This window comes from Camellia sinensis, chromosome 1 (assembly GCF_055761805.1).
Source record: "Camellia sinensis isolate YWXY chromosome 1, ASM5576180v1, whole genome shotgun sequence".
In the NCBI taxonomy this organism is placed as follows: Eukaryota; Viridiplantae; Streptophyta; class Magnoliopsida; order Ericales; family Theaceae; genus Camellia; species Camellia sinensis.
Window position 1 is genome coordinate 17743644 of NC_138961.1, and position 25143 is coordinate 17768786.

General features: G+C 33.8%; 1 protein-coding gene and 1 pseudogene across 1 annotated transcript; one reads left to right on the forward strand and one right to left on the reverse strand.

The window, feature by feature from the left end:
- Positions 1–3566: 3566 nt before the first annotated feature.
- LOC114273836 (UDP-glucosyltransferase 29-like) lies at positions 3567–11779 on the reverse strand (annotated as a pseudogene).
- On the forward strand, positions 6251–7351 carry LOC145791916 (uncharacterized). Its single transcript, XM_082872373.1, has 2 exons — positions 6251–7180; positions 7288–7351. The coding sequence occupies exons 1-2, from the start codon at positions 6382–6384 to the stop codon at positions 7314–7316; spliced, it is 828 nt and encodes a 275-aa protein (XP_082728499.1). The 5' UTR covers positions 6251–6381; the 3' UTR covers positions 7317–7351.
- Positions 11780–25143: the final 13364 nt, after the last annotated feature.

Below are 25143 nucleotides of genomic sequence, written 5' to 3' on the forward strand. Positions count from 1 at the left end.
AAAAAAACTCAAAATTTATCATCTTGACCTTAGATCATATATTCTGAATAATTTTCTAATTTCTTTTTCTGTGTATCTATCTAGACACGCTCTTCACAACATCTTGATAATGTATGAATTTTTTATGTATTACCTCATTCATCGATGACACTGAATTTTAACACTCTTAGATGTTAATAAAATCTCAAAAATTAATTGCTACAATTATTATTTTGGTTGTCTTGAAATCTTGATTTTTACTTCTACAATGTTGGACGACTTGATTGTTGAACTATTCTATGTATATATTCATTACTGTGTTTATTTCAAAATTTGATTGTTTTAAATATTACAAGTGATGATTTCCCTTGGTTTGGTTTGCTTACCTCTAGATGATGTGTAACTGTGCAGGGATATACAATTTATACAAGAAATCATTTGAATTTTTTTTTTTTTTTTTTTTTTTTAGAGGGAAGCTGTGAGCTGCAAGTATAATGCTTTTTGGTTTATGCTCACAGGGATATTATTTTTTCCTTTGGTTTATGCTCTCAGATTTGGATTACCCTTATCATACTATGGATTTTTTGCATTGATTTTTTCTGTAGAATCTAGGTTGATGCATCTTGCATTAATTTTTCTTGCGGTCCTTGATATTTTCAGGATAGATATTGATGATCTGGGGTTCTACACGAGTCTTGCATACTCTAATTGGTAGGCACTCATGAAGGTTGTAATTGTTGAAATAGCTTATGAGGTTCTATGCAATTTTTTTTTTTGGCAAATCACCTCTTTTAAATGTTGTTCATCTCAAACCGATGAGAGCTACTCTTAAAGTTTAAGTAATTTGACTTCTTGACCATTTTGATTTCAACTGATGTATTTTAAGTCTGAACATGAATTGTTTCTATTCTTGGATATGCAATGCATTGTTTTTTATTTTTAATTTTGTTTGCACTTAGTTTATTTATTATTTTAATAAATATCAATTATTAGTTCTTAATAATTGTTTATGATAGGTATTTTTTTAATTCAACCATATAAAATTATCACAATTTAAAAAAGAAAAAATAAAAAAAAAACAAAAACAAAACAAAAGGCTATAACGGCATTTGTTAAACACCACTATATCTCAACGGCTAGATTTTTAAAATATACAAATGTCTATGACATCGTTTTCAAATATCGCTAAAATATCATGTGACGTCATCTTACTGTTATGTAAAACATTTATATAACGACGTTTCTAAAGCACCATACGGTTATTGCAATGGCCGCGTCTTCAACGTTTGGTGCTAAACGTCACAAAAGGAAATAGCGGCGTTTTTGAGACCTATAATGGCGTTTTTTAAACGCCTCTAAAACCCGCATTTCCAGCGGTGATACCCAACAAAATTGAGATGGATTGGGAGGCCATTGCTGGTGTGGTAATGAGGAGGAAGCTCAGGCAAGGATGGAGAGAGAGTACTTCTCAGTGATCCTCTTCTTGATGGATTTGAGATTGATTGGTGTAGAATAGAAATATATGTGGAATTTTTGGGTGAGAGTTTCTTGGCAAGCTCTAGGAAGGGAGTGATGTGACCATGGCCAAAAATGGTAGCATTAGAACATTCATTTTGCTCTGTTTTGAATCCATGATCCGTGTCTCTGTAGTGAGGCTTTTTGTTTTGGTGATGGGAGATCAAGACAAGAATATTGATGCACTCAATGATATATAAGACAAGAATGTTGATCCACTCAGTGATGTATACGCATTTATATAACACGATGTTGATGCAGGAAGAAACAGATCAAACATGACGCGTATAATATATTATAAACTCTACGGCCATGATTGTTTAACAGTTTTTGAGTGGTCGGATTAGACTATTATAGTTGTGGGTCCTACTCACAGTATGTTTGGTAGTGAAATGAGAGGGTAGATTGATAGTCTGAGAGGCTTAGTAATTTCTCTCAATAGAGGGATTAACTTGGCTAAATTTTTGGTAGGATTAGAAAAATAGTGAACAGAGAGTCTATTTTATATAATTTATTTATTTATTTATTAATTTTTAGTTAGTGCACCTGTTTATTTTAATAATTGTTTTTGTTTTTTTAATATAAAAATAATTTATTTATTTATTTTATATAAAAATAATTTAACAATCTCATCACTAACCATCTCTTATACTATCATTAAAACAAATATAAATTTGTTTAATCTCCTCACTAACAACCTCATCCAACCTAATCTACCAAACAAACGTGGCTTATGAGTAGAGAAAGAGAAGGCCTTGTGATGATGCAAGAACATTATAAATTTTCTATAAATCTGTTACATTATAAGATTATACAAAAAAATTCAGGATTTTTTTTTTATGAAATTATATTGTTCATATTGAAGAGTCATACTGTTCACATTAATAAAGATGAAACGTAAAATTTTCAAATCAAAAATTAATTGGAAAACAATTAAAATTAAAATGGGCAAATTATATATACCCCTCGAGATTTGGCTAAATTACAAATACCCCCTGAGGTTTGAGAAATTACAAATTTCTCCCTGAATGCTATATTTGCCTAACAAATTAGGGAGTAATTTGTTATGAAATTTAAACCTCAGGGACAAATTGTTATGAAAATATAAATCTTAGGGGACGGGATGTAATTTCTAAAATCTTAGGGGTATCTGTAATTTAGCCAAACCTCAAGGGAGGTATATGTAATTTGCCCAAATAAAATATATAATTCTTAAAAGTTCATCTGTATCACTGTAGTGTCAGTGCTTATATTTGAGTCTCAAAATTTAAAATATGAATAAAAAATACGAGTTATATAAAATAAAATATTTTTATATAATGTGATTGTCAATGAGTCATTTTCTATATAATTTTGGACACAAATTAATTTTTAGAATAAATTGAGAAAAATTTAAAAATCCAAAATGAAAAAAAAAAAAAAAATTAAGAGTCAAAGTAAAAAAATAACTAAAAATAAAAGAAGCAAAGTGTAATTTATCCTTTTTTCTTTTACAAATACGGTAAATCACACTCCCTTGGCTTTTGAACAAATACAACGAGATGTATAATTTTAATATAATTATATATCTATCTTTTTTAGTCAAATAAAAATACCAAAAGTAATATAGATAGTGTCTAACTATAAAAGATAAATAATATAAAAGAGATTACAATATTATTTTTTCACTTATATGGCTAAATAGTTTTTGATGAAAAGGACACTAAGTTATGTTAATTACAATTTTGATGCAGTCTAACATAATTATGTCAAATTTATAAGCTTATTATATATTTTTTAAAAATTTAAAGCGATGTCAATGTAGAAATTGTTTGAAACTCACAATGATATAGTACAATAACTATCATTTTTTGATTTGTTATCTAATCATATAACCTAACTCTCTTACCATATTATTATGAGTGAATTTGTATATAAAATTGTGAATTTCTAACATTTATCTTTTCTTTTCTTTTCTTTTCTTTGTTTATTAGAGTAATGCTTCACTTAACAATTTTTATACCATCAATACTACATTAAAGAGATGAAACAACTACACCAATGATAGTGAAGTGGTAAATGTGGATAAAAAAAGAGCAGCAATGCTAGGTGTCATGAAAAACCTTTCATGAAAATAATCATGAAAGCATTGTGACCCTTGGATTACACTTAGAATAAAGCACCACACACTAATCAAGGTAATCCAAGGATCATAAATCTTTCGTGATTATTTTCATGAAAATTTTTTCGTGATCCCTAACTTTTCTCAAAAAAGAGCAACCAAGTCCAATACAAGCACCATGAACGAAAACAATGTTAATTATGTGGATAAAAAAAGAGCAATCAGGTCCAATATAAGCACCACATGAACGAAAACAATATTTATTGATCTTCTACTCGTATACAACCGAATCAAGGATCAGTTGGTATACCATACGACAAAAAAAAAAAAAAAAAAAAAAAAAACTGCTTTTCAATCCACGTAAATATTTCAATAAAGTTCCACTACTAATTTTTGAGCAACTTCACATCCTTACAAAGCTGCAGCAACACTTCTAATGCCTCTTCTATCTCTTCATCTCCTTTCATTCTTATCTTCTCCCCAAAATTTTTTGCTTTAATCCTTATGTCCTCTCCACTTTTCTCCACCATAACCTTCCTTATTACCTGTGCTATCTCTTCTCTGTTGAGTCTTCCATTGATGTCTCTGTTGACCTCCACAGCCACACCAACCTCCTCCACCAGTTTAGCAGTCAATGGCTGCTCAAACTGCATGGGTATGGCTACAATTGGAACCCCAAACTTTAGGCTTTCCAATACTGAATTCCATCCACAGTGACTCAGAAATCCACCAGTGCTTGAATGGGTTAGAATTCTTGCCTGTGGAGCCCAACCCTCCACAACCAGTCCTCTCTCTCCTAGTCTGTCAACAAACCCCTTAGGAAGTGCTTCTTCAAGCTCAACTTTCTCTGCATTAGGAAACCTAACAACCCATATGAAATTAACCATGCTAAGCTCTAACCCATGAGCTATCTCTTCAATCTCTTCCTTAGACATAAAATACTCACTCCCAAAAGAAACAAACAAAGTGGAGTACTCACCCTTGTTGTCAAGCCATTGTATGATCTCAGAGTGCTCATTTTCATCATCAACAATGCCTTGAACAAGTGGACCAACAGGGACAACCTTCTCCTCACCTATAACCGTTAGATAATCGATGTATTTACGTTCAAGCTCTCTACAAGTGTTGTACAACATAAAGTTGCAAGATGGTTGATCATTATTTACAAGGGCAACTTGTTTGTCAAATATTGTATTCTTTTACAACAGTCTCAACAAAATGGGAAACTGCGTTTCATGGAATCCCGTAAGCTTAATTGCCGGAAACGGGAATGCAACACTGCCATGGTGCTTAATTATATGTTGGACAAAAGAAACCATCGTGGCTCCGGTAGTCATGAGCTGGACGCCAGGAATATTAAACGACAAGGCAGTGGATTGTGTGTTAGATAGTGTCTCAATGGGACCACATAATTAAATGTGGTGTTATCATTTATAAGAAGTCTACAATTTAAGTGATTCAATTTAGTTAATAGACTTAAGGGTATATGTGTTATGGACTTAATGTGTAGATACTAGTTGTATAATTTCTATTTCTATGAGGGGCAGAAATAGAAATTAAAACATATTGGTTAAAGTTGGTTTTCATTCCTTTTGAACTTCCACAACCTTTCAGTTTTGAAAACCAATTACAACCTTTAAAAGGTTATGGTCCCTATTCCTTCCCAAGTAAAAATAAGAACACTGCCATTTTTTTTTTCTAAATCCTCTCAAGGAGAAACATAAGGCACCAAAGGGGAAAGGATTAGAAGGCAATAACATAATCAATAACAAAGAGTTCGTTGATAATCACGCTTCCGTTTAACCGTTCATCAATGGATTCAGGTATGTCATTTTGCCTTGATTTCTTGATAATACACATGGTATATGATCCAAAGTGTAAGGTTTATGTTCTAAAATTTATGTTGACAATTGGTATCAGAGCATGCATATCATGTGTCTTATCAGAATTGATATGCTTTATTCATTCTATTTAGTTTCCTGGAATCAGATTCTGAATTTTCTTATGGATGTAAATTCTATTTTTTCCTGTTTTGTTCTGTGAAAATGGCAATCTGTTTTCTGGAATTGTAAAATGATTCGGTGGGCAGTTTTTTTTTTTTCTCTCAAATGGATGAACATCATGTATTTATATATATATAGATATATCTTGCGATTTGATCGGTTTAATTTTGAACATCATAAAAAAAAAACTATTTGTTTTTGGACCCGTCAATTCTATTTATATATGTATATATATAATTGGAATTGCTGCAGATTATATAACATATACGGGGTCACAAATTTAGAAATCTTTAAATTTAATGTAATTTCATACAACGTCTACAGAAATTTAATTTTCTAACATTCTCAATATAAGTCAATTCAAACAAGATGTCACAAAAGTGATCTCTCTTGTCTAGATTGTTTTATATGGAATGTTTTGAAGTTCATGTCTGTGAATCTCATGCGGGTATTTATCGGTCCAAAGACATGATTAAGACTTGGCAGAATTACACACACATTTTGTGGTGATAAACATGTGCCAATTGTTAAGAAAACCTAATGTGAATAATAAATCCATCAAAAGATAGATTTGTTATTTGACATAACTTATTGTCAATGTTTGATCATTACAACAAGAATACCACTTACAGTTAATATCACTATCCAAAGGCTTGGTATTAATGTTGTGCTAGGTATCTTGAGATGTTGTCATTAAATTAATTTATTTAGAGATTATCTGTTTGGTAACTTAATGTGAGCATAATTGTTTATTCCTTTTATTTTCTTTTCTATTCAGCTTTAATGTCGACTACTTCAATCTCTGCCAACATGAACAATGTTCCAATGTTAAATGGAACAAACTTTAAGGACTGGAAAGAGAACATATTGATTGTTCTCGGCTGCATGGACATAGACTTGGCATTAAGGATGCCAAAACCGAATGCTCTCACTGCACAAAGTACTCCTGAGGAAACTGTGTACTTTGAAAAGTGGGATCGTTCTAACAGGCTAAGTCTTATGATCATGAAGCGTGGGATTCTAGAAGTTTTTCGGGATGCAATAACAGAGGATGTTACCGTTGCCGGTGAATTTCTTTCAGAAATTCAAAAGCGTTTTGCTAAAAATGATAAGGCTGAAACAAGCACGCTTTTAGCAAGCTTGATTTCAATAAAGTATAAAGGCAAGGGTAACGTTCGCGAGTACATCATGGAAATGTCTCATCTTGCTTCAAAACTTAAGGCACTAAAGCTCGACCTATCTGATGATTTGCTCGTGCATTTAGTTCTCATCTCTCTTCCTGCACAATTTAACCAATTTAAGGTCAGTTATAACTGCCAGAAGGAGAAATGGACTCTCAATGAGCTCATTTCATTTTGTGTGCAAGAGGAAGAGAGATTGAAGCAAGAAAGGACTGAAAGTGCTCATCTGGCAAGCACCTCCAAGCATACGGGCAAAAGAAAGCATAAGGGAAAGGAAGTTGCTATTCCTCAGGGTCCGGAACCAAAGAAACAGAAAGTGCAGGATGGTTGTTTCTTTTGTGGCAAGCCCGGACACAGAAAGAAGGATTGTGCCAAATACGTCGCCTGGCGTGTAAAGAAAGGTACATTTCATGTTTTGGTCTGTTCTGAAATAAATTTAGCTTCAGTACCAAGAAACACTTGGTGGGTAGATTCTGGTGCTACTACTCACATATGTGTTTCTATGCAGGGTTGCCTGAACTACCGAAAGCCAACTGATGCTGAAAGAGACATCTTTGTGGGTGATGGCAAGCCAATAGAAGTCCAGGCAATAGCGCACTTTAGATTATTACTGAAAACTGGTTATTATTTGGATTTATTAGACACTTTTGTTGTACTGTCCTTTAGACGAAATTTAATTTCTATTTCTGTATTGGACAAATTGGGATATTATTGTTCTTTTGGAAATATGAAGTTTAGTATGTCTATTAATTCCAATGTTGTTGGTACTGGTTTACTTAATGTGTTTGATAATCTATATTTGCTCGAAACTATTGCATCTTATAATGCAACCTTGCACGTGGAATCACGAGGTACAAAGCGTAAATTAACTAAGGAAAATTCAGCCTCATTATGGCACAAACGCTTAGGTCACATCTCTAAATCTAGAGTTGAGCGCCTTGTGTCTGATGGAATTTTGGACTCTTTTGATTTTTCAGATTTTGATGTCTGTGTTGAGTGTATCAAGGGAAAACAGACAAAAATAAAGAAATATGGTGCCCATAGGACTACAGATGTCTTAGAATTAATTCATACGGACATTTGTGGCCCATTCCCTATGGCGTCTTGGAATGGTCAACAATATTTTATCACATTCATAGACGACTATTCCAGATATGGGTATCTATTTCTTATCCATGAGAAATCACAGTCTTTGGACATATTCAAAAAATTTAAGGCCGAAGTTGAGTTACAACTCAACAAACGGATTAAAAGTGTCAGGTCTGACCGTGGTGGTGAATACTATGGCAGATATGATGGATCAGGTGAACAACGTCCAGGATCGTTTGCAAAATACCTGGAGGGATGTGGAATCGTCCCACAATACACCATGCCCGGATCACCTTGCATGAATGGTGTATCTGAGAGACGAAACGGGACTCTTAAGGATATGGTAAGAAGTATGATCAGTTATTCTACTTTACCAGAGTCCCTCTGGGGTGAGGCTCTAAAGACAGCAACTTATATCTTAAATCGGGTGCCAACTAAAGCAGTTGTAAAAACACCTTATGAGCCTTGGGTTGGGCGAAAGCCTAGTCTAAAACATTTGCATGTGTGGGGGTGTCCTGCTGAGGCGAGGCCTTATAAACCTCATGAACGAAAATTGGACTCTAAAACCATTAGCAGCTACTTTATTGGCTATGTCGAACGATCACGGGGTTACAAGTTTTATGATCCCACAAATAGGTCAATATTTGAGACGGGAATTGCAACATTTTTTGAGGATGTTGAGTTTGGGGGGAGAAATCCAGTTAGAGACATTGTCTTTGAGGAGGAAGCAGGAGTAATCACACTTCCTACTACTACTTTTGACCAATCACAGGTTCCTATACCTGTCATTGCTCGAGAAGTAATTTCGGATCCTTAACCAGACAATGTTGTTCAAGATAATATAGTTCAAACCCCCATTCAAGATGAGGTAATTGTTCCTGAGGAACAAACTCTACAACCTCAATCTCAAGAATCTGTGCCATTAAGGCGATCCACCAGAGAAAGGAGATTTGCATTTTCAGATGATTATATTGTATATCTCCAGGAGCATGAGGTAGAAAATGGAATGTCGAAAGATGATCCAATCAACTTTCGTCAAGCCATGGAAAGTTCCAACTCTCATAAGTGGATAGAAGCCATGAATGAAGAATATAAGTCTATGCAAGACAATAAAGTTTGGGAACTTGTCTCATTACCAGTTGGTGCGAAGCCCGTAGGTTGTAAATGGATATTTAAAACCAAAAGGGATTCAAATGGTAATGTGGAGAGGTATAAGGCATGTCTTGTAGCCAAAGGCTTTACTCAAAAAGAAGGAATTGACTTTAAAGAAACATTCTCTCCAGTTTCTTCGAAAGATTCTTTTAGGACAATTATGGCGCTTGTTGCATATTTTGATCTTGAGTTGCATCAGATGGATGTCAAAACAGCTTTTCTTAATGGTGACATTAAAGAAACAATTTATATGGTGCAGCCAGAAAACTTTGTGTCAGGAGACCCAAAGAATATGGTTTGCAAATTGACTAAATCCATCTATGGACTCAAACAAGCTTCTCATCAATGGTACTTCAAATTTCATCAAATTCTCACTTCGTATGGTTTTGAAACTAATGTTGTTGATGAATGTGAGTATCACAAGTTCAGTGGGAGTAAACACATATTTTTGATTTTATATGTTGACGACATATTGCTTGCCACAAACGATATAAACTTGACACCAAGAGATTTCTATCTAAGAATTTTGAAATGAAAGATCTTGGAGATGCTTCTTTTGTATTAGGAATCGAAATACTCCGAGATCGTTCTCGGGGTATTCTGGGATTATCACAAAGGAGCTATATCGAAAAAGTACTCAATAGATTTGGCATGCAAAATTGTAAATCAGGTGAAACCCCGGTTGCTAAGGGAGACAAGTTTAGTCTCAGCCAATGCCCGAAGAACAGTCTTGAAATTCAAGAAATGCAGAAGATTCCTTATGCCTCGGCTGTAGGGAGTCTAATGTATGCTCAAGTATGTACGCGTCCGGATATTGCGTTTATAGTTGGTATGTTAGGCAGATATATAAGTAATCCTGGCATGGATCATTGGAAAGCAGTCAAGCGTGTTATGCGATATTTACAGAGAACAAAGGAATATATGCTCACATATAGGAGATCGGATAAGTTAGAGGCCATTGGATATTCCGACTCCGATTTTGCTGGATGCCAAGACAGTAGGAAATCCACATCAGGCTATATTTATCTGTTAACTGGCGGAGCAATTTCTTGGAGGTCTACAAAGCAGACGCTCATAGCTTCATCCACCATGGCCGCAAAATTTGTAGCATGTTATGAGGCATCAAACCAAGGGATATGGCTGCGGAATTTTGTCACTGGGTTGCGTATTTTGGAAGGCACTGCAAGACCACTTAAGTTATATTGTGACAATAAGTCTGCAGTTTTATGTTCCAATAACAACAGGAGCTCGACAAAATCAAAGCATATTGATATCAAGTTCCTAGTTGTAAAAGAAAGCGTGCAGAGTGGACAGATTTCCATAGAGCACATTGGGACAAACTCCATGATAGCGGATCCACTTACGAAGGGACTACCACCCAAGGTCTTTCATGAGCACACTGCTCAGATGGGTGTTGTTCTATTTGAGAACATTCTGGTTTAGTGGGAGTTTGTATTTATATTACTGCTTTATGTCAGCCTTGAGTTTTATCTATGTAATTAGATTAATTTCTGCAGAAATGAAATATTCAGTTTATTACGCTCTGTTACGTATTGTGAAGTATTGATCTCAATAAAGTTAAGTAGGACCAGTTAGAAATAGGCATGTATGGATCACATCACATGTACTTTCCATGCTACGCATCCATGATTGATCTATGTCATTTAGCTGTATTAGTATACGTGACCATTGGTGGGTCGAGTTACGATTGATGTAACGAAGACCGCTTTGATCCTATATTAATATAGTTAATGGACAAGATTGTTTGGATACCCTCAAGTTATGATAACAAATTTCTGAGCTCACTAAAGTTAAGCACATTTTTCAGGATACATATGTGGTCCAGTGGGAGATTGTTAGATAATGTCTCAATGGAACCACATAATTAAATGTGGTGTTATCATTTATAAGAAGCCTACAATTTAAGTGATTCAATTTAGTTAATAGGCTTAAGGGTATATGTGTTATGGACCTAATGTGTAGATACTAGTTGTATAATTTCTATTTCTATGAGGGGCAGAAATAGAAATTAAAACATATTGGTTAAAGTTGGTTTTCATTCATTTTGAACTTCCACAACCTTTCAGTTTTGAAAACCAATTACAACCTTTAAAAGGTTATGGTCCCTATTCCTTCCCAAGTAAAAATAAGAACACTGCCATTTTTTTTTCTAAATCCTCTCAAGGAGAAACATAAGGCACCAAAGGGGAAAGGATTAGAAGGCAACAACATAATCAATAACAAAGAGTTCATTGATAATCACGCTTCCGTTTAACCGTTCATCAATGGATTCAGGTATGTCATTTTGTCTTGATTTCTTGATAATACACATGGTAAATGATCCAAAGTGTAAGGTTTATGTTCTAAAATTTATGTTGACATTGTGCCCATGGGGGGCCGACGTCATAAATTACAAGATCTGGGCTTAGTGTGTTGAGGATGGTGGAGAAGCTTGTGCTTGCCATCTCAAAGGCTGTTCTGAGGGTGGAATTGAGATGGATTGGGAGGCTATTGGTGGCATGGTAGTGAGGACGGAGCTCAGGCAAGGATGGAATGTGGATTTCTACAAGTTCAATGGAGAGAGAGTACTTGTCTGTGATTCTTTTCTTGATGGATTTTAGATTGATTGGTGTTGAACACAGATATATGTGAAAGTTTCTCTCTAAAAGTTTCTTGGCTAGCTCTAGGAAGGGAGAGATATGACCATGGGCCAACCATGGTAACATTAGGACATTGGTTTTGCTCTGTTTTGTATCCATCATCTCTCTCTCTCTCTCTCTCTCTTTGTTATTGTGAATTGCTGATCAATACAATGATGTTGATGCACTCAATGGTATATATGCATTTATATAACATGCTGTATTTTGATTTTATGTAATTTTTATTGACAACGCATGTGCTGGAGAAAAAAAGGCTGCAGCTCGCAGGCTTCATTTGCGTAATTCTTTGACAGCTTCGTGTTGTGTTTGCCTAATTCTTTGACGGCGCTCTACCTCTGGTTGATATTTTGCGTATTTCGTGGTGGTTGTTACGTGCATCACAAATTTGTTGCTTCATAGTATGTATTTTATTAGGGTCTGGTATCCCTCCCATCCGAGATACTGTTAGATCGGTGGGGTCCTCAACGGGTCTCCTTTTAATAATCTAAATTGTTCAATGTGTAAAACTCATCGAGTAATATATGTCTATAAAAAATTATGTTGATTGGATATTGATAGCTACGTAATCAAATCAGTTTTGAATAAAAAAATAGACAGTGAAAAAATAAACGGTTGATAGAAATCTGATCCGATGAGATAGCTATCAATATCCGATTAATGTGATTTTTTACAGGAATATAGTACTCGACGAGTTTTACATATTGAACGGTTCGGATTATCAAAACGGGATTCGTGGTGAGCCCCATAAATTTAACAGTACTCTCCAGTCTAATCACATACTGGAGGGAAGCCTAGCCCTTTTATTATTATTAGAGGACATCAATGCTTCAAATGAGACCACACAATTTATGGACCGGAGGGCACTCTTCGAGCCTGTGACACTTAGCACAGGTCCTATTTTAATAATTTGAATAATTTATTATGTCGTTGACTTTGTATATTTTATCCACATGAAAAATTATGTCGATCTAGTAATCTTAACTTATTCAATTGTGTCGTTGACTTTTTTTTTTTTTTGCAAGTGAAATACACAAAGTATTCAATAAAATGAACAGTTTAGATCATTGAAATAAGACCCGTGATGAGTCTCACGAGTCCAATAGCGCTAAGCTACCTCTTTAAAATAATAGTTAAAAATGTAAAAATAAAAAGTTGGCATTCTTTTTTTAATTCAAATCTTAACTTTTTGAATTTGATCGTTATGTTCATGCGGTCGACTAAAGTAAAGCAAATAAATTTATTCGTTTTCTGTTTATAGACCATAAAACAATAAGCAAGAGGCTTTTTATTTCCAGCACCTTGTTCAAGGGCGGACCTAGGACTGGGCATAAGTAGCTGCAATTCAGCTCAAAATTTAAAAAATTTGTAGAAAATTTTTTTTCCCAACCCAGCCCAGGCTCCCAACCTCTTCCAGCCCAGCCCTTATTTCCCCCAAATAAGGGCTAATAGTGTTTTTGTTTATTTTTTAGATAAACAGCCTAATACTTACCCAAAAATAAAAATAAAAATAGATAGGTTTGTATTTAAAGAATAAATCTTCCAAAACAATCTTCACATCTTCCAATAGACAGGCACTGGCTCTCTCTGTCGTCTACAGTAGCTTGCAGCTGCTCCACTTTCCTAACATTTTTGGTAAGTGTAATTAACCAATTATTTTATTTCATTAGTTAAGAATGGATTTGATTAACAGTGGTTTTGAAATTTTGTCTTTAAACAACAAATATTATATTACTCTTATTTTTTTATGATGCTACCTTATTCAATGTTATATATTGCTCTTAGTTTTTGAACTTTGAAGGAGTTTTTTGGGACATATATAAAAATAAGGGGAAAGCACCAATAAATCCCAAATTTGGAAAGGTTAACCCATTTAGTCCCGAAGGTTTTTTGTTGGACTAATAGGTCCTATTTCCCAAGAAGCTTACTATAGGCCTTTTTATGATTTCCCTTCTTTTCAAACATCAAACATTATTCATTCAACATCAAACATTACCAATGCCAGGATTATTCATCAAACATCAACCATTAAACATTAAGATTATTCATCAAACATCAAACACAGATTCTGAACCATTAAACATTAAGATTATTCATCAAACATCAAATATTATCCATCAAACATCAGATTTATGAGTAACATTATCGAAACAACATCAAACATCATCATCAAAATAACATCAAACATCATCATAAAATAACATCAAAAATAACGATTAAATAATTTTTTAAATAACGATCAAACATCAAAATAAGGAGCAAAATGAGGCTTCCAATCTAGGATTCAGATCCAAATATCAATATCCCCTAGTTTCTGAATCAAACACAGATCAAACATCAAACATCATCATACATCATCATCTCTCTCTAACAATCACGGCGATGGTGGCGAGGAGACACTGCTCTTCTTCTCTGTGGTTCTTTCCTCTCTCCTCTCTCTTCCTCCCCAGTTCGATCATGGACCCCCTGATCAAAACCCCTTTTCAGCCGATTCGGATATACCTTCCAAACCCTCAACGAGTTCGTTTGAGTACTGGGACGAAGAAGAATTCGAAGGCCTCCCTGTACAACACCAACCTCTAGAAATCGTGAGCACTTGGAGAGTTAGATTTGAGGGGTTTGATCGGGTTAGAGAGTGGATTTCGATGGCGGAGGAGTTGGAATCGGAGTCGAATACGGCGAGGACGACGAATGGAGGGCATCGATGTATTTAGAGAGTGGGAGTCTGTGGACTTGGAGGGTCTCTGGTGTCTCGTTCACCGCCATGGCTAGGGTTTGTAAGGTTTTTGGACAGTGTTTGGAGTGTTCTGACGTTGATGTTCAATGTAGTTAATGCTTTTGATGATCAATGTAGTTAATGTCTTGGTGTTACATTATATTAATGAATCTGATGTTTGAATCTGATGTTTACCATTTTGGATTGGTGTTACATTATATTAATGAATTTGATGTTTGAAATCTGATGTTTAAATGAATCTGATTTTTGGTGTTTATGTTTAAATGAATCTGATGTTAATTTTTCACGATGTTTGTTACGATGTTGTTTTTGATGATGTTGTGATGTTTTAGGATGTTTTGATGATGTTTTACGATGTAGTTGATGTTTTTGTGATGTTTTTTAGTGATGTTGGTGATGTAGTTGATGTTTGTTGATGGTGATGATGTAGTTGATGTTCGGAAAGGAGGGAAATCATAAAAAGGACTAAATGGTTTAATAAAAAACATTCAAGACTAATTAGAGCAACATTTATCAAAATGGGATTTATGAGTAATTTCTCCTAAAAATAATGAAAGCTTAAATAAAAATTATTGAGGATGTATATAAAAGCCCTAATATTTAAAATTATTACGAATATACTCTGGTTTAATATTAAATATGGTTAATTTTTTTTAAAATTTTTTTTTAGGTTATAAATAATGGAACCTCTACACTTAAAAAAGGAAAAACCCTTTTCTCATTCTATCAATCAAAACAGAAGGCTAGTAGTACAACATCCAATGTTGTTAAAACCTCATTTTCTAATGTGCAACCGGCTTTCATACCTCAAGCAAATAAACCAAGTGAATTTGATTCAACTGTTATTGAATGAGATCCTGGCTTATGCTTACAAATTTGTGAATATCCGGTTAATCAACGGGATGAGGTTAGATGAGCTTATGTGAACTTGGGACCTTATCAACCTAAACGTGAGTATCCTAGGTCCTCATTTGGAAAGCAAAATCGCTGCTTTCAACATATTTGGTTTAAACAATTTTATTAGTTAGAGTATTCTCCTTTAAAGGATAAATCATATTGTTTTTCATGGTTTTTGAAAATGGATCTAGATTTTGTAATCGATGAATTCGAATTTTTAAAGACTTGTCGAGCACAACGCAGTTAGATTGTTTCTAATCAATAAATTTAGATATTAATCTAGATTATATTATTAAATTCTCTTTTTTCTTATGTGGTTATACTGAAAATATATTGTATAATTTTACCTTAATATTAGCCCACCCCATCGACGAATCCTAGGTCCACCCTTGATCTTGTTACACTGTTTGGTTCATAAATTTGAGTAGAAATTTTAAAATAAATAAATAAATATAATTGAAATATAATTACATTTCACACACCTTTCATTTTTTTCTTTCCAAATCCATCAATGTAACTTGGCCTTAGTGGCACTGGTTGAGAGAAGTAAACAAAGTTTTTGTGCTGCTTCTATTTACAACAAAAGTAACCTATGGTGACGAAAACTAGTGAAGAAAATAAAATTCGTCACTAAATAAAAATAATTCGTGAGGAATTTATAAATTTTGTCTATATAATTAAAAAAATAAAAATGATAGGTGACAAAATTTATTTTCGTCAATAAATACTTCATTTTAAGTGAGGAAAAATTAAGTTTCGTCACCAAAAATTTTCTCACTATTTTTTTTGGGTGGCGCCAAAATTTTGGGACTTTTGGTGAGAAAAAAATTTGTTACTAATTATAAAATTATTTGTGAGGAATATATTTTCGTCACCAAAACGTTTTACTCCCTCCGTCCCAAAATAATGGTCCCTTTTCGGGAATCCAACTTTTTTTGGTAGTACAATTATTGCATTTGAAAAAAGTTGATTTTCTAAAATTATCCTTTTGATAGTGAATATAAATGTCATAATTGTACTTTTTATGTTGTTTATTAATTTAAAAGAAGGACAAAATAGGAAATTTATATTATTTTTGTACTTGATTTTTGAAGAGAGACTAATATTTTGGGACAATGAAAAATGGAATAAGGGACTAATATTTTGGGACGGAGGGAGTAATATTTTTGATATCTTTTGGGAAGGAAATAATATTGTCACCATTTTTGGTGGGAAATTTTTGATATATTGAGAGGCAATAAAAAGAAAATAGGGTATTAATTTTTTTTACCCTTTTTCTGTTTGTCATCTCTCTCTCTCTCTCTCTCTCTCTCTCTCAAAAAAAAAAAAAAAAGAAGGTTATTAATTTGTCTTACCTCTTGCTCCTCCATCAGGCCGATCGCCATCGCCGCCACTAGTAGCCTTGCCGATCGTCGCCACCACTAGTTGCCTTGCCGGTAACCGCCACATATTTTTCTCTTGGTGATTTGGTACGTGATTTCTCTTTACTCTTTTTCTAGTGTCTCTTTCTCTTATTCTCTGTTTTGGTATGGTGACGAAAATTAGTGAAGAAAACAAATTTCGTCACTAAATAAGAATAATCCATGAGGAATTATAAATTTTGTCACGTATAACAAAAAAATAAAAATAATAGGTGACAGGATTTATTTTCGTCAATAAATACTTACTTTTAGGTGACCAAAAAAATAAGTTTCGTCACCTAAATTTTTCCCACTAATTTTTTTTGATGGTGCCAAAATTTGAAACTTTTGGTGAGAATTTTTTTTTTCAACAATTAAAAAGTTATTAATTAGGAATATATTTGCGTCACCAATAATCTAATTTTTTTTTTTGTTGAAAAACTTGATTTTAAATATTTTAAGACCATTTGGTGAGAAATATATTTTCGTCACTAATAATTTTTAATATTTGTAGGCCTTTTAGTGAGAAAATTATTTTGTCACTAATTTTGAAAGAAGAATTTTGACATATTAAGCGGTAATGAAAAAAATAGTCTACTATTTTTCCCTTTTTGTTTTTTTGGGATAAGTTTTCCTAGATTATTTTTCCCTCTTATATATATATATATATATTAGTTTTCTTGGATTATTTTTCCCTTCCTTTTTTTTTTGTTTTTGTTTTGGATCAGTCTTCGCATCAGTCTCTATCTCTATCTGTCTCTCCCTTTCAAAACAAAACACAACGAATCAGTTTTCCTATCAATCTCTATCTCTCCTCCTCTCCCTCTCCCTCTCAAAACACAAGTGCTGTGTGTTCTTCTCCAGTGCCCCTTCAGTGTGTTCTTCTCCAACGTCATTCATATTTTCCTCCTTCAGTGTCGCCACAGACGTCGTATCTCCTTTACTACTGTGTGTTCTCTCCGATCAGGTATGGGTCCTCTCTCTCTCTCTCTCTCTCTCTCTCTCACACTCAATTTCTCTATTTTTCTATCTCTGTTTTCCATAATTTTCAAAATTAATGTTTTCCCTAATTTTCAAAATTAATTTTCAGAATTAATGCTGTATTTTATTCTTTCCAGCAAGGTTTCTCTTCAATAAATTGTGAATGTGTAAATTGTAAACTTGGCCATCCTTAATGTCTTTTGCTTGTTTCTGCTATAAACTTGAGAATGAATGTCCTATTGATTATAATTAACAGTTTGAATTTAGTAGAAGCCCTTGACTAAATGTGAATATTTTATATGATTTGGATTGTTACCTATTGCAAGAACCCTTTCATCTTCGGCCAACACACACCTCCCAAGTAGTTAAATGATTTTTCTTCCCTTCTTAATAATAATAATAATAATAATAATAATTAAAAAAAAATAAAGAAAGACGGAAAAAAAAAAAACGTACACAGTAATAAAACCCTTCGAATTATTTCTTCTTCTTTCTGTTTCTTTTTGGTGGAATTTAAGTTAGTTCAGACTAGCACAAGGAGACTCAGCTCAAGTTTATACCTTCTACGAATATTGCAAGCAGTCATGAACACGGGAAGGACTTGCATTGATTTATTGGAGAAAATATAATCTGAAATGCGCAGTGCACAATGTGAAGAATGTGATACCATGCATGAATTGTTCTGTCTTCAGATTACTGTTGCAAGGATTAAGATTTAGTCAATAAATTATATTGAAAACAAATGAAATTATGAATTAGGTGGCTGTTTAAAAGTTTATCTGCGAACTTGATTAATTGAATTATAGTTGACGACAAGCAGATCAATGAAGATCTTCAATTTGGAACCCCCCTCTTGATTGAATAGTGCATTCAGTTTTGCATATCAGGCTTTGATTGCATATTTCATGTATTGTAGTAGTTGAGAGTAGTTCATTTCCACAACCGTTTGAAATACATTTTTGGAAGCAGTGGGACATGAGATTCTTTGACCGTCTATGAGTAACACTGATCCTTCCTTAGCCGTCTTGTTGACAAGTATGGTTTTAGGTATACCAAATATGAATAAGCATATTCTTGGTGTTTGATATAGATGGCGACTATCAAATATTTGATTTATGATTGTAATTATCAATTAAATATGTAGTCTTTTGAGTTTGTTAAGAATAAAAAATGCAAAAATGGTGTGGCAAGCGTGTACTGAAAAGCTTATGTTATGTCGGTTTTCATCCCAGTATGACTCATAAATAACTGTAGCACATGCACATGTATGGTGCCTGCCCAATAAACATAAATTTGGACTCTCTCTCTGTGATAATGTTTATAGGAGGAGAGGCAGGTTATTATCTTAGTATTCATTGTTGGCTTTTACCATTTCTGTGTTACTATTGTTACCATACTGGTTAGTATAATAAGCCTTACTAGTTTTTGGTGTTTGGTGTTACTCTTGTAAGTATTATGCATCAAGAACACCATAGCCTATTTAAAAGGGATTAAATTAAAATTAGAGGTGGAGCTTTATGCTAATCAATTTATTGAACAACCTATAGCTAGATCCATAAGTGGCTTGCTATGCTAGTGTTGTTGCTCTCTATGAAATTTGTTAACCTTTTATTTTTTTATTTTATTTTTATTTTATTTTTTATAACTAATATACTGAAGTGCCTCTGGGAAAGAGGTGGGAGTCCAAATTGGGTTCAATTTACCACTAAGTTACAAGTCTCATTTGTGAACAAGACTAGGAGACCTAATAAACAAGAGTATATTCCGTAATTATTATATACTATATGTTGAAAACCCACCCCAGCCCACCCCAATTACTAAAAGTCATGTTGGCTTGGTTTGACCTGGCTCCTGTTAGTCATTTTCCTTCAGATAAAAATAAAACTACATTTTCATAGAACTTAAAAAAAGAAAAAGAAAAATAAAAGAAGCATACTCTGCTGGACTTCCATGAAAGAAATGTCAAAAGGTTTTGTGGGCACAAGGGAGGGTGCAATCACAGCACCTGCTGTGACGGCCCGTTGAGATTTGTATCAATTTTATTTTAATGATCGAAATCGTTTGTATCGTAGGATTCTTCATGTATATCATTCATATAAAATATAAAATAAATCGGACATGCATAGTTCATGTTTGGATCATAATTATTTTTAAAAAAAATTATCAAAACTATACTAAACATTTATTTTTTCGAACATAAATGTAGACATGTTATAAGTTACAAATATCTAATTAACTTGATTTTTTTCATGGATGATCTAATTGACAAACTTTACAATATGAATAATTCGAATTATCAAAAAAACATTTGAAAAATACTCTCAAGGCCATGTAATGTTAGCACAATTTGAGCTCTTGTTATATATCATTAGAGAGTTGGTTGCAAATGTGGGATTCTAGCTTTAATTGTAGCAGAATTCTTCATTGGAAGCAGAATGTTAGCCCTTGTCATATAATCATTAGAGAGTTGGTGTTTAAGGTGAGGTCCAGGATGGGTTTGCTGAATCATAAATGCATTTCTACAAGCTGACATGATGAAGAAACTGTATGTACAAAGTCAAAGTATTGTGTTATCATGTCCAAGAAAGTATCAAACATTCTGGACCCAGATAATGGATTTCTTTATCATGAATCGGTTATCTTCTTGTGTCAGATTCTTCATCATGGCCCATTGACCGAGTCTTCAAAACCAGGGGTTAGTATGTTTGGTTTTACTATTATGTCAACTATTTCTTGTCTTTGAAATGTACCAGTAATTGGTCTGCTGTGCATGCTATTTATGATATGATAATTCATTGTCAAAGCCCAATGCCCAGTATTATCTGTATTGCTAAAGTCAAACTCATGTTTGTCAACTTGGTCATGGTTTGCCATCTACTCCCAAGTTTTCAAAGGGGTTGCGGCTAAAAGGAAGAAAGAGCATATTCCAAATTGTTTCTATTATTTATTCCATTCTGGCATACGTCGTAGTGCATACAATGATAAGGCCTTATCACGAGTAGCCAGGGTATCTTATTCTACTACCATTATGCCCTATCAAGGACTATAATTTCAATTAGATAAGATTTTATCGTTGTAGTTGAAGTTAAACCTATGTAGTATGTATTTGAAAACAATTATATTGAAGAATGGCTTCTGAAAATCGCCACAATGGCTAGTTGCCTAAAATAAGGGACTCAATTGAAGGTTGAAGGTGTAAATACTATTCTTTGTCAAATGAATTTCTCTATAGAATTTCAAATGGCTCTTTTGTATTTATCCTACAATTGTGTAATGTACAGAGTTGAAAAAATAGAAATAAAACGTGAGCTTGTGAGATGACTCACCTCTGCCTTCCTGATATAGCTTTCATCATGATTATCTAAATGTCAAATTGAGATCAGCTAAGTTTTGGAATATCAGCATGATTCTAAAAATTTCAAATATTTGACTTTTGTTTCTTGGGATATGTAATACTTTTTTTTTCCCATTTGTGTACTTGTTTTTCTTGCTATTGATCTCAGACCTAGTTAGTTTTTCATCTTTTACCAGCCTTATCCTTCTACTCCAAACTTGTAGTAGAGCTCAATTATGCTTCAAAATGTCATGTGATCATGCCTTCTATGAACCATGAAGTAAAACTGGTATCCTATATGTACCTGTAACACCCTCAAAATAATACATAAAACCCATAATTTTAGACATGCAATGATATAAGAGAAATCAACACCTTTCTATTCATCAGAGTAGTTCTTACAACAATATTACATGTTAACAACAAAAGCAAATGCCCTACGGGCTTACAGCTTTCCAAGTCAACACTTGGTTACAAAAAGAAGAGTACTAACTCTATACAAAATAAGCCCTTGGCTTGATATACATATAATACAAACAAAATAATCAAAAAGAGTCTTCAACTCCCATAACCATCCAAGCTATGTCCTTGGAGGTGGCATGCTACCTGTACCTGAAAATGATGTCCCATATAGGGTGAGCCAACGCCCAGTAGAGATACGCTAAACATAATATGGGCAGTGACTAAGACATTAGCAATTGATAAATGTTTAACTCACATAAACCAATTTATATACCACTTTCATTACATGACCACAGTGTCCATGTTTCATTTCATTTTTCATTTCTTATCAAATTCACAATTCACAACAACGGCTCAGAACCTGGCCAACAATTTACATGAGATAGTGACTCATATTAAACATTTCCCATTTCACATTAGATAAGCATACTAGCAATATCAACACTTTGATAGATAAGTATATAAGCTATATCAACATCTCAACAGATAAGCATACAAGCTGTATCCACACTTCCACAGATAAGCATACGAGCTATATCAACACTTCCATAGATAAGCATATCAGCTATATCAACACATTAACTGATAAGCATATGAGCTGTATCAACGGAGTCCATCCCCTATCTCCTCCCAAACAATATCTGATTTAGAGGTCCATCCCCTATCTTCCCTAAACCATGGAGTACATCCCCTATCTCCTTCCACACACACAACGTATATACACAAGGTCATATACATAATCAATCAATACATACAGTTAATGTATTCTGTCAACCGTCATACTCTATGACACATCCAATTGATTAGTTTTAGTTTGCCTAATCATCATGCATTGTCTACAACAATCATAACTACCCTCCACCGGTAGCCCAAAGCAATTATTTCTAAACAGATAATAAAAGCACCAACAGATAAAATATCCATATTTCCAAAAAAATGAGCGATTAATAAATCCAACTTCACTAATCCATCTCATAATGAGCCAATTTCATTATATTCAACTCAATTCCATATTTTCTCAACAAATGCCATTAATTACATTAGTGACCCAAATATACCCAAACATGGCATAATTTCCCTTATTCTCAATATTGACTCCAAGAATCCATATATTACCAACAACATCAATCTACTCATTTTGAAACCCAAATACATATTTATGGTCCAAAGTAAACAAAACCCTCTTTTCAAAATTATACATTTGAAACCCTAGTTTCCAAAACCCAAAACCATTTATACAAAATACTCAATATCTAGGTCAAAACCCATAAAAGTGAGTAGGAATCCCTACCTCAAATTCAGAGCCCAAGGGAAGAAGATGAAGAAATTGAAGATGCTCCAAATCCCAAAATTTTCGGATCAAAAGATAGCCCTCGACAATCAACACAACTTTTACAAAGGCCCAAGGTGAGGAAATAACTCCTGCTAGATCAAATCTAAGAGAGAAGGTGAGGTTTTAGAGAGAGGTGGTCTCCAATGGAGTTTTGGAAAAGTAAGAGAGAGAAAGAGTGTTGAAAAAGTGATCCAAAAAGTGAAATCCCGAAGTGATATACTAGTCGCCCCGCTCGAGCGTGGAAACCCCCGCTCGAGCGTCACTCACAGACTCCCGCTCGAGCGTTAACACTCCCGCTCGAGCGGTGGATACATACTTCCAGAACTTTGACAGACCAGGTCGCTGCTCGAGCGTCACACACAAACTCCCGCTCGAGCGTCCAAACGCCTGCTCGAGCGTCCAACACTACAGAGGAAATACTGGAAGATGGATTTTCCCACTCGAGCGCCAAAACCCCCGCTCGAGCGGAGAAGAAAAACAAAGGCCCGCTCGAGCGTGCAGGCCAAAATCTGGGCAACTACTGTTGGTTTCTAAGCTCAACCAACCTGTTTCAAACCTGCCCAACACAACCCAAGACTCAAATACAAGGAGTAAAGGATGTAAACAACATATACACAACAACCAACTCCATGGAACCTAAGTCCGGATACAACAATTTAAAGAAAGGGAAACCGGGATCACTATAGTACCTCAAGAGAAGATTATTGCCAATATGTCGCTATTACTATATCATCTACTGCATGTGATTTCCATTTTCCAATTAAATCCCCCCCGTAAAAAAATAAAATAAAATAAAAATAAAATAATAATAATAATAATAAAAAAAAAATTGGTCCACCTAAAACTCTCAAGGAATTCATCTTGACTCATTAACTTTGCTCCTGACATCCTATACCTTGTGTGAACAAGAAGAGCTTTTGTACTTCTTTTATAATGACTGATTCATATCTATAGATAGGAAATTAATGCTCAGATGTGTGCACTTAGAAAACAATTTTGAGAAGTCCCCTAGTAGGTCATAAATTAAGGAAGCACAATCACCTGGTGATTCATCCCAGTAGTCATTTCTCCAATTTATCTTTCATTTATGTTTCACTTTGATGCATTTCTCCATGGATTTTCTTATTGATGTATCTGTATATTGTACGCTCTCTTTGTATGCCTGCAATTTTCATCAAGAAACTTTTCTTTTGTTGATTTTTTTTTATTTAAAAAAAGTCAATATATTTATAAAATTTAGGGGAGTTTGAGTCTATATGTTTGGGATGATAGATTTTGGCTAAAATAGTCAATAAAAAAAAATTAAAATAATCAATAAGATAAAATATTATATATTACATATTAATTAATTATTTTTTCTCTCACAACTCTCGATTTAATGAAAATTGGAATATTACACCCTTAAATTAGCATATCTTGCTTTAACTTCTCTGGACTTCGTATATAATTGAGTAAAGAGAAAATCAAACAGAGTACTAACTGCAGTAACATGCCATAAGTACTAAATTATAGTCTTAGGGCATTCATTGGAATTGTCGCATGTGGCTATCAATTCTATTGGCATCGTTCATTTCTTATATGCATAGCTCCTTAAGTACATTATTAAGTTCCACTGCATAATTTTATCACATTTTGTTTACCGAGTGAAATGTGAGCCAGAATAGTTATTGTTTCCCAATGTATTATTTTTTCAATATCCCAATTTAGTTGATAGATGTGTCAATTCTGGTATTCGGGGCATATATATATTTTTCACGTGCAGTTCAATCATAACATTTTGCATTTGGATATTTGAGTACTTAAATTGACAACTTTAGAAACTCAATGTGGCATATTGTGGGTTTTCTTTCTGTGTCATGTTATCTGCTTTTTACTCTCAACTCAATGCTTTATTAGTTAAATTTTCTCTGAATTATGATATTTGTCTTCTTATTGATGGTTATTTTGCTGTGGTTTATGTTTTGGTTATGAATACTTCTTCTGTTTACGCTAAATTGCTTTGGCTATTTTCTCACGTGATTTATGTGTGGTTGTAATTTATATAACTCAGTATAATCATTGGACTTGAACTTTTTTTAATTAAAAAATATATATTTTTTTCTATATGAAATTTGCCCTATTCACCTAACTTTAATTAACTCGACATAGTCAGAGATGGACAAGAGTTAGATTGCATTAGGTAGCACAGTTGATAGAAGGATAAGTCGGGCATATAATGATGGGGTAATATCATTTCTTCGTTTTGCAATGGCGGTTATCGATCGAGATGGTAAAATTTTGTGCCCTTGTCAAAAGTGTGTGAATGTCGTTCGTCAAAATTTT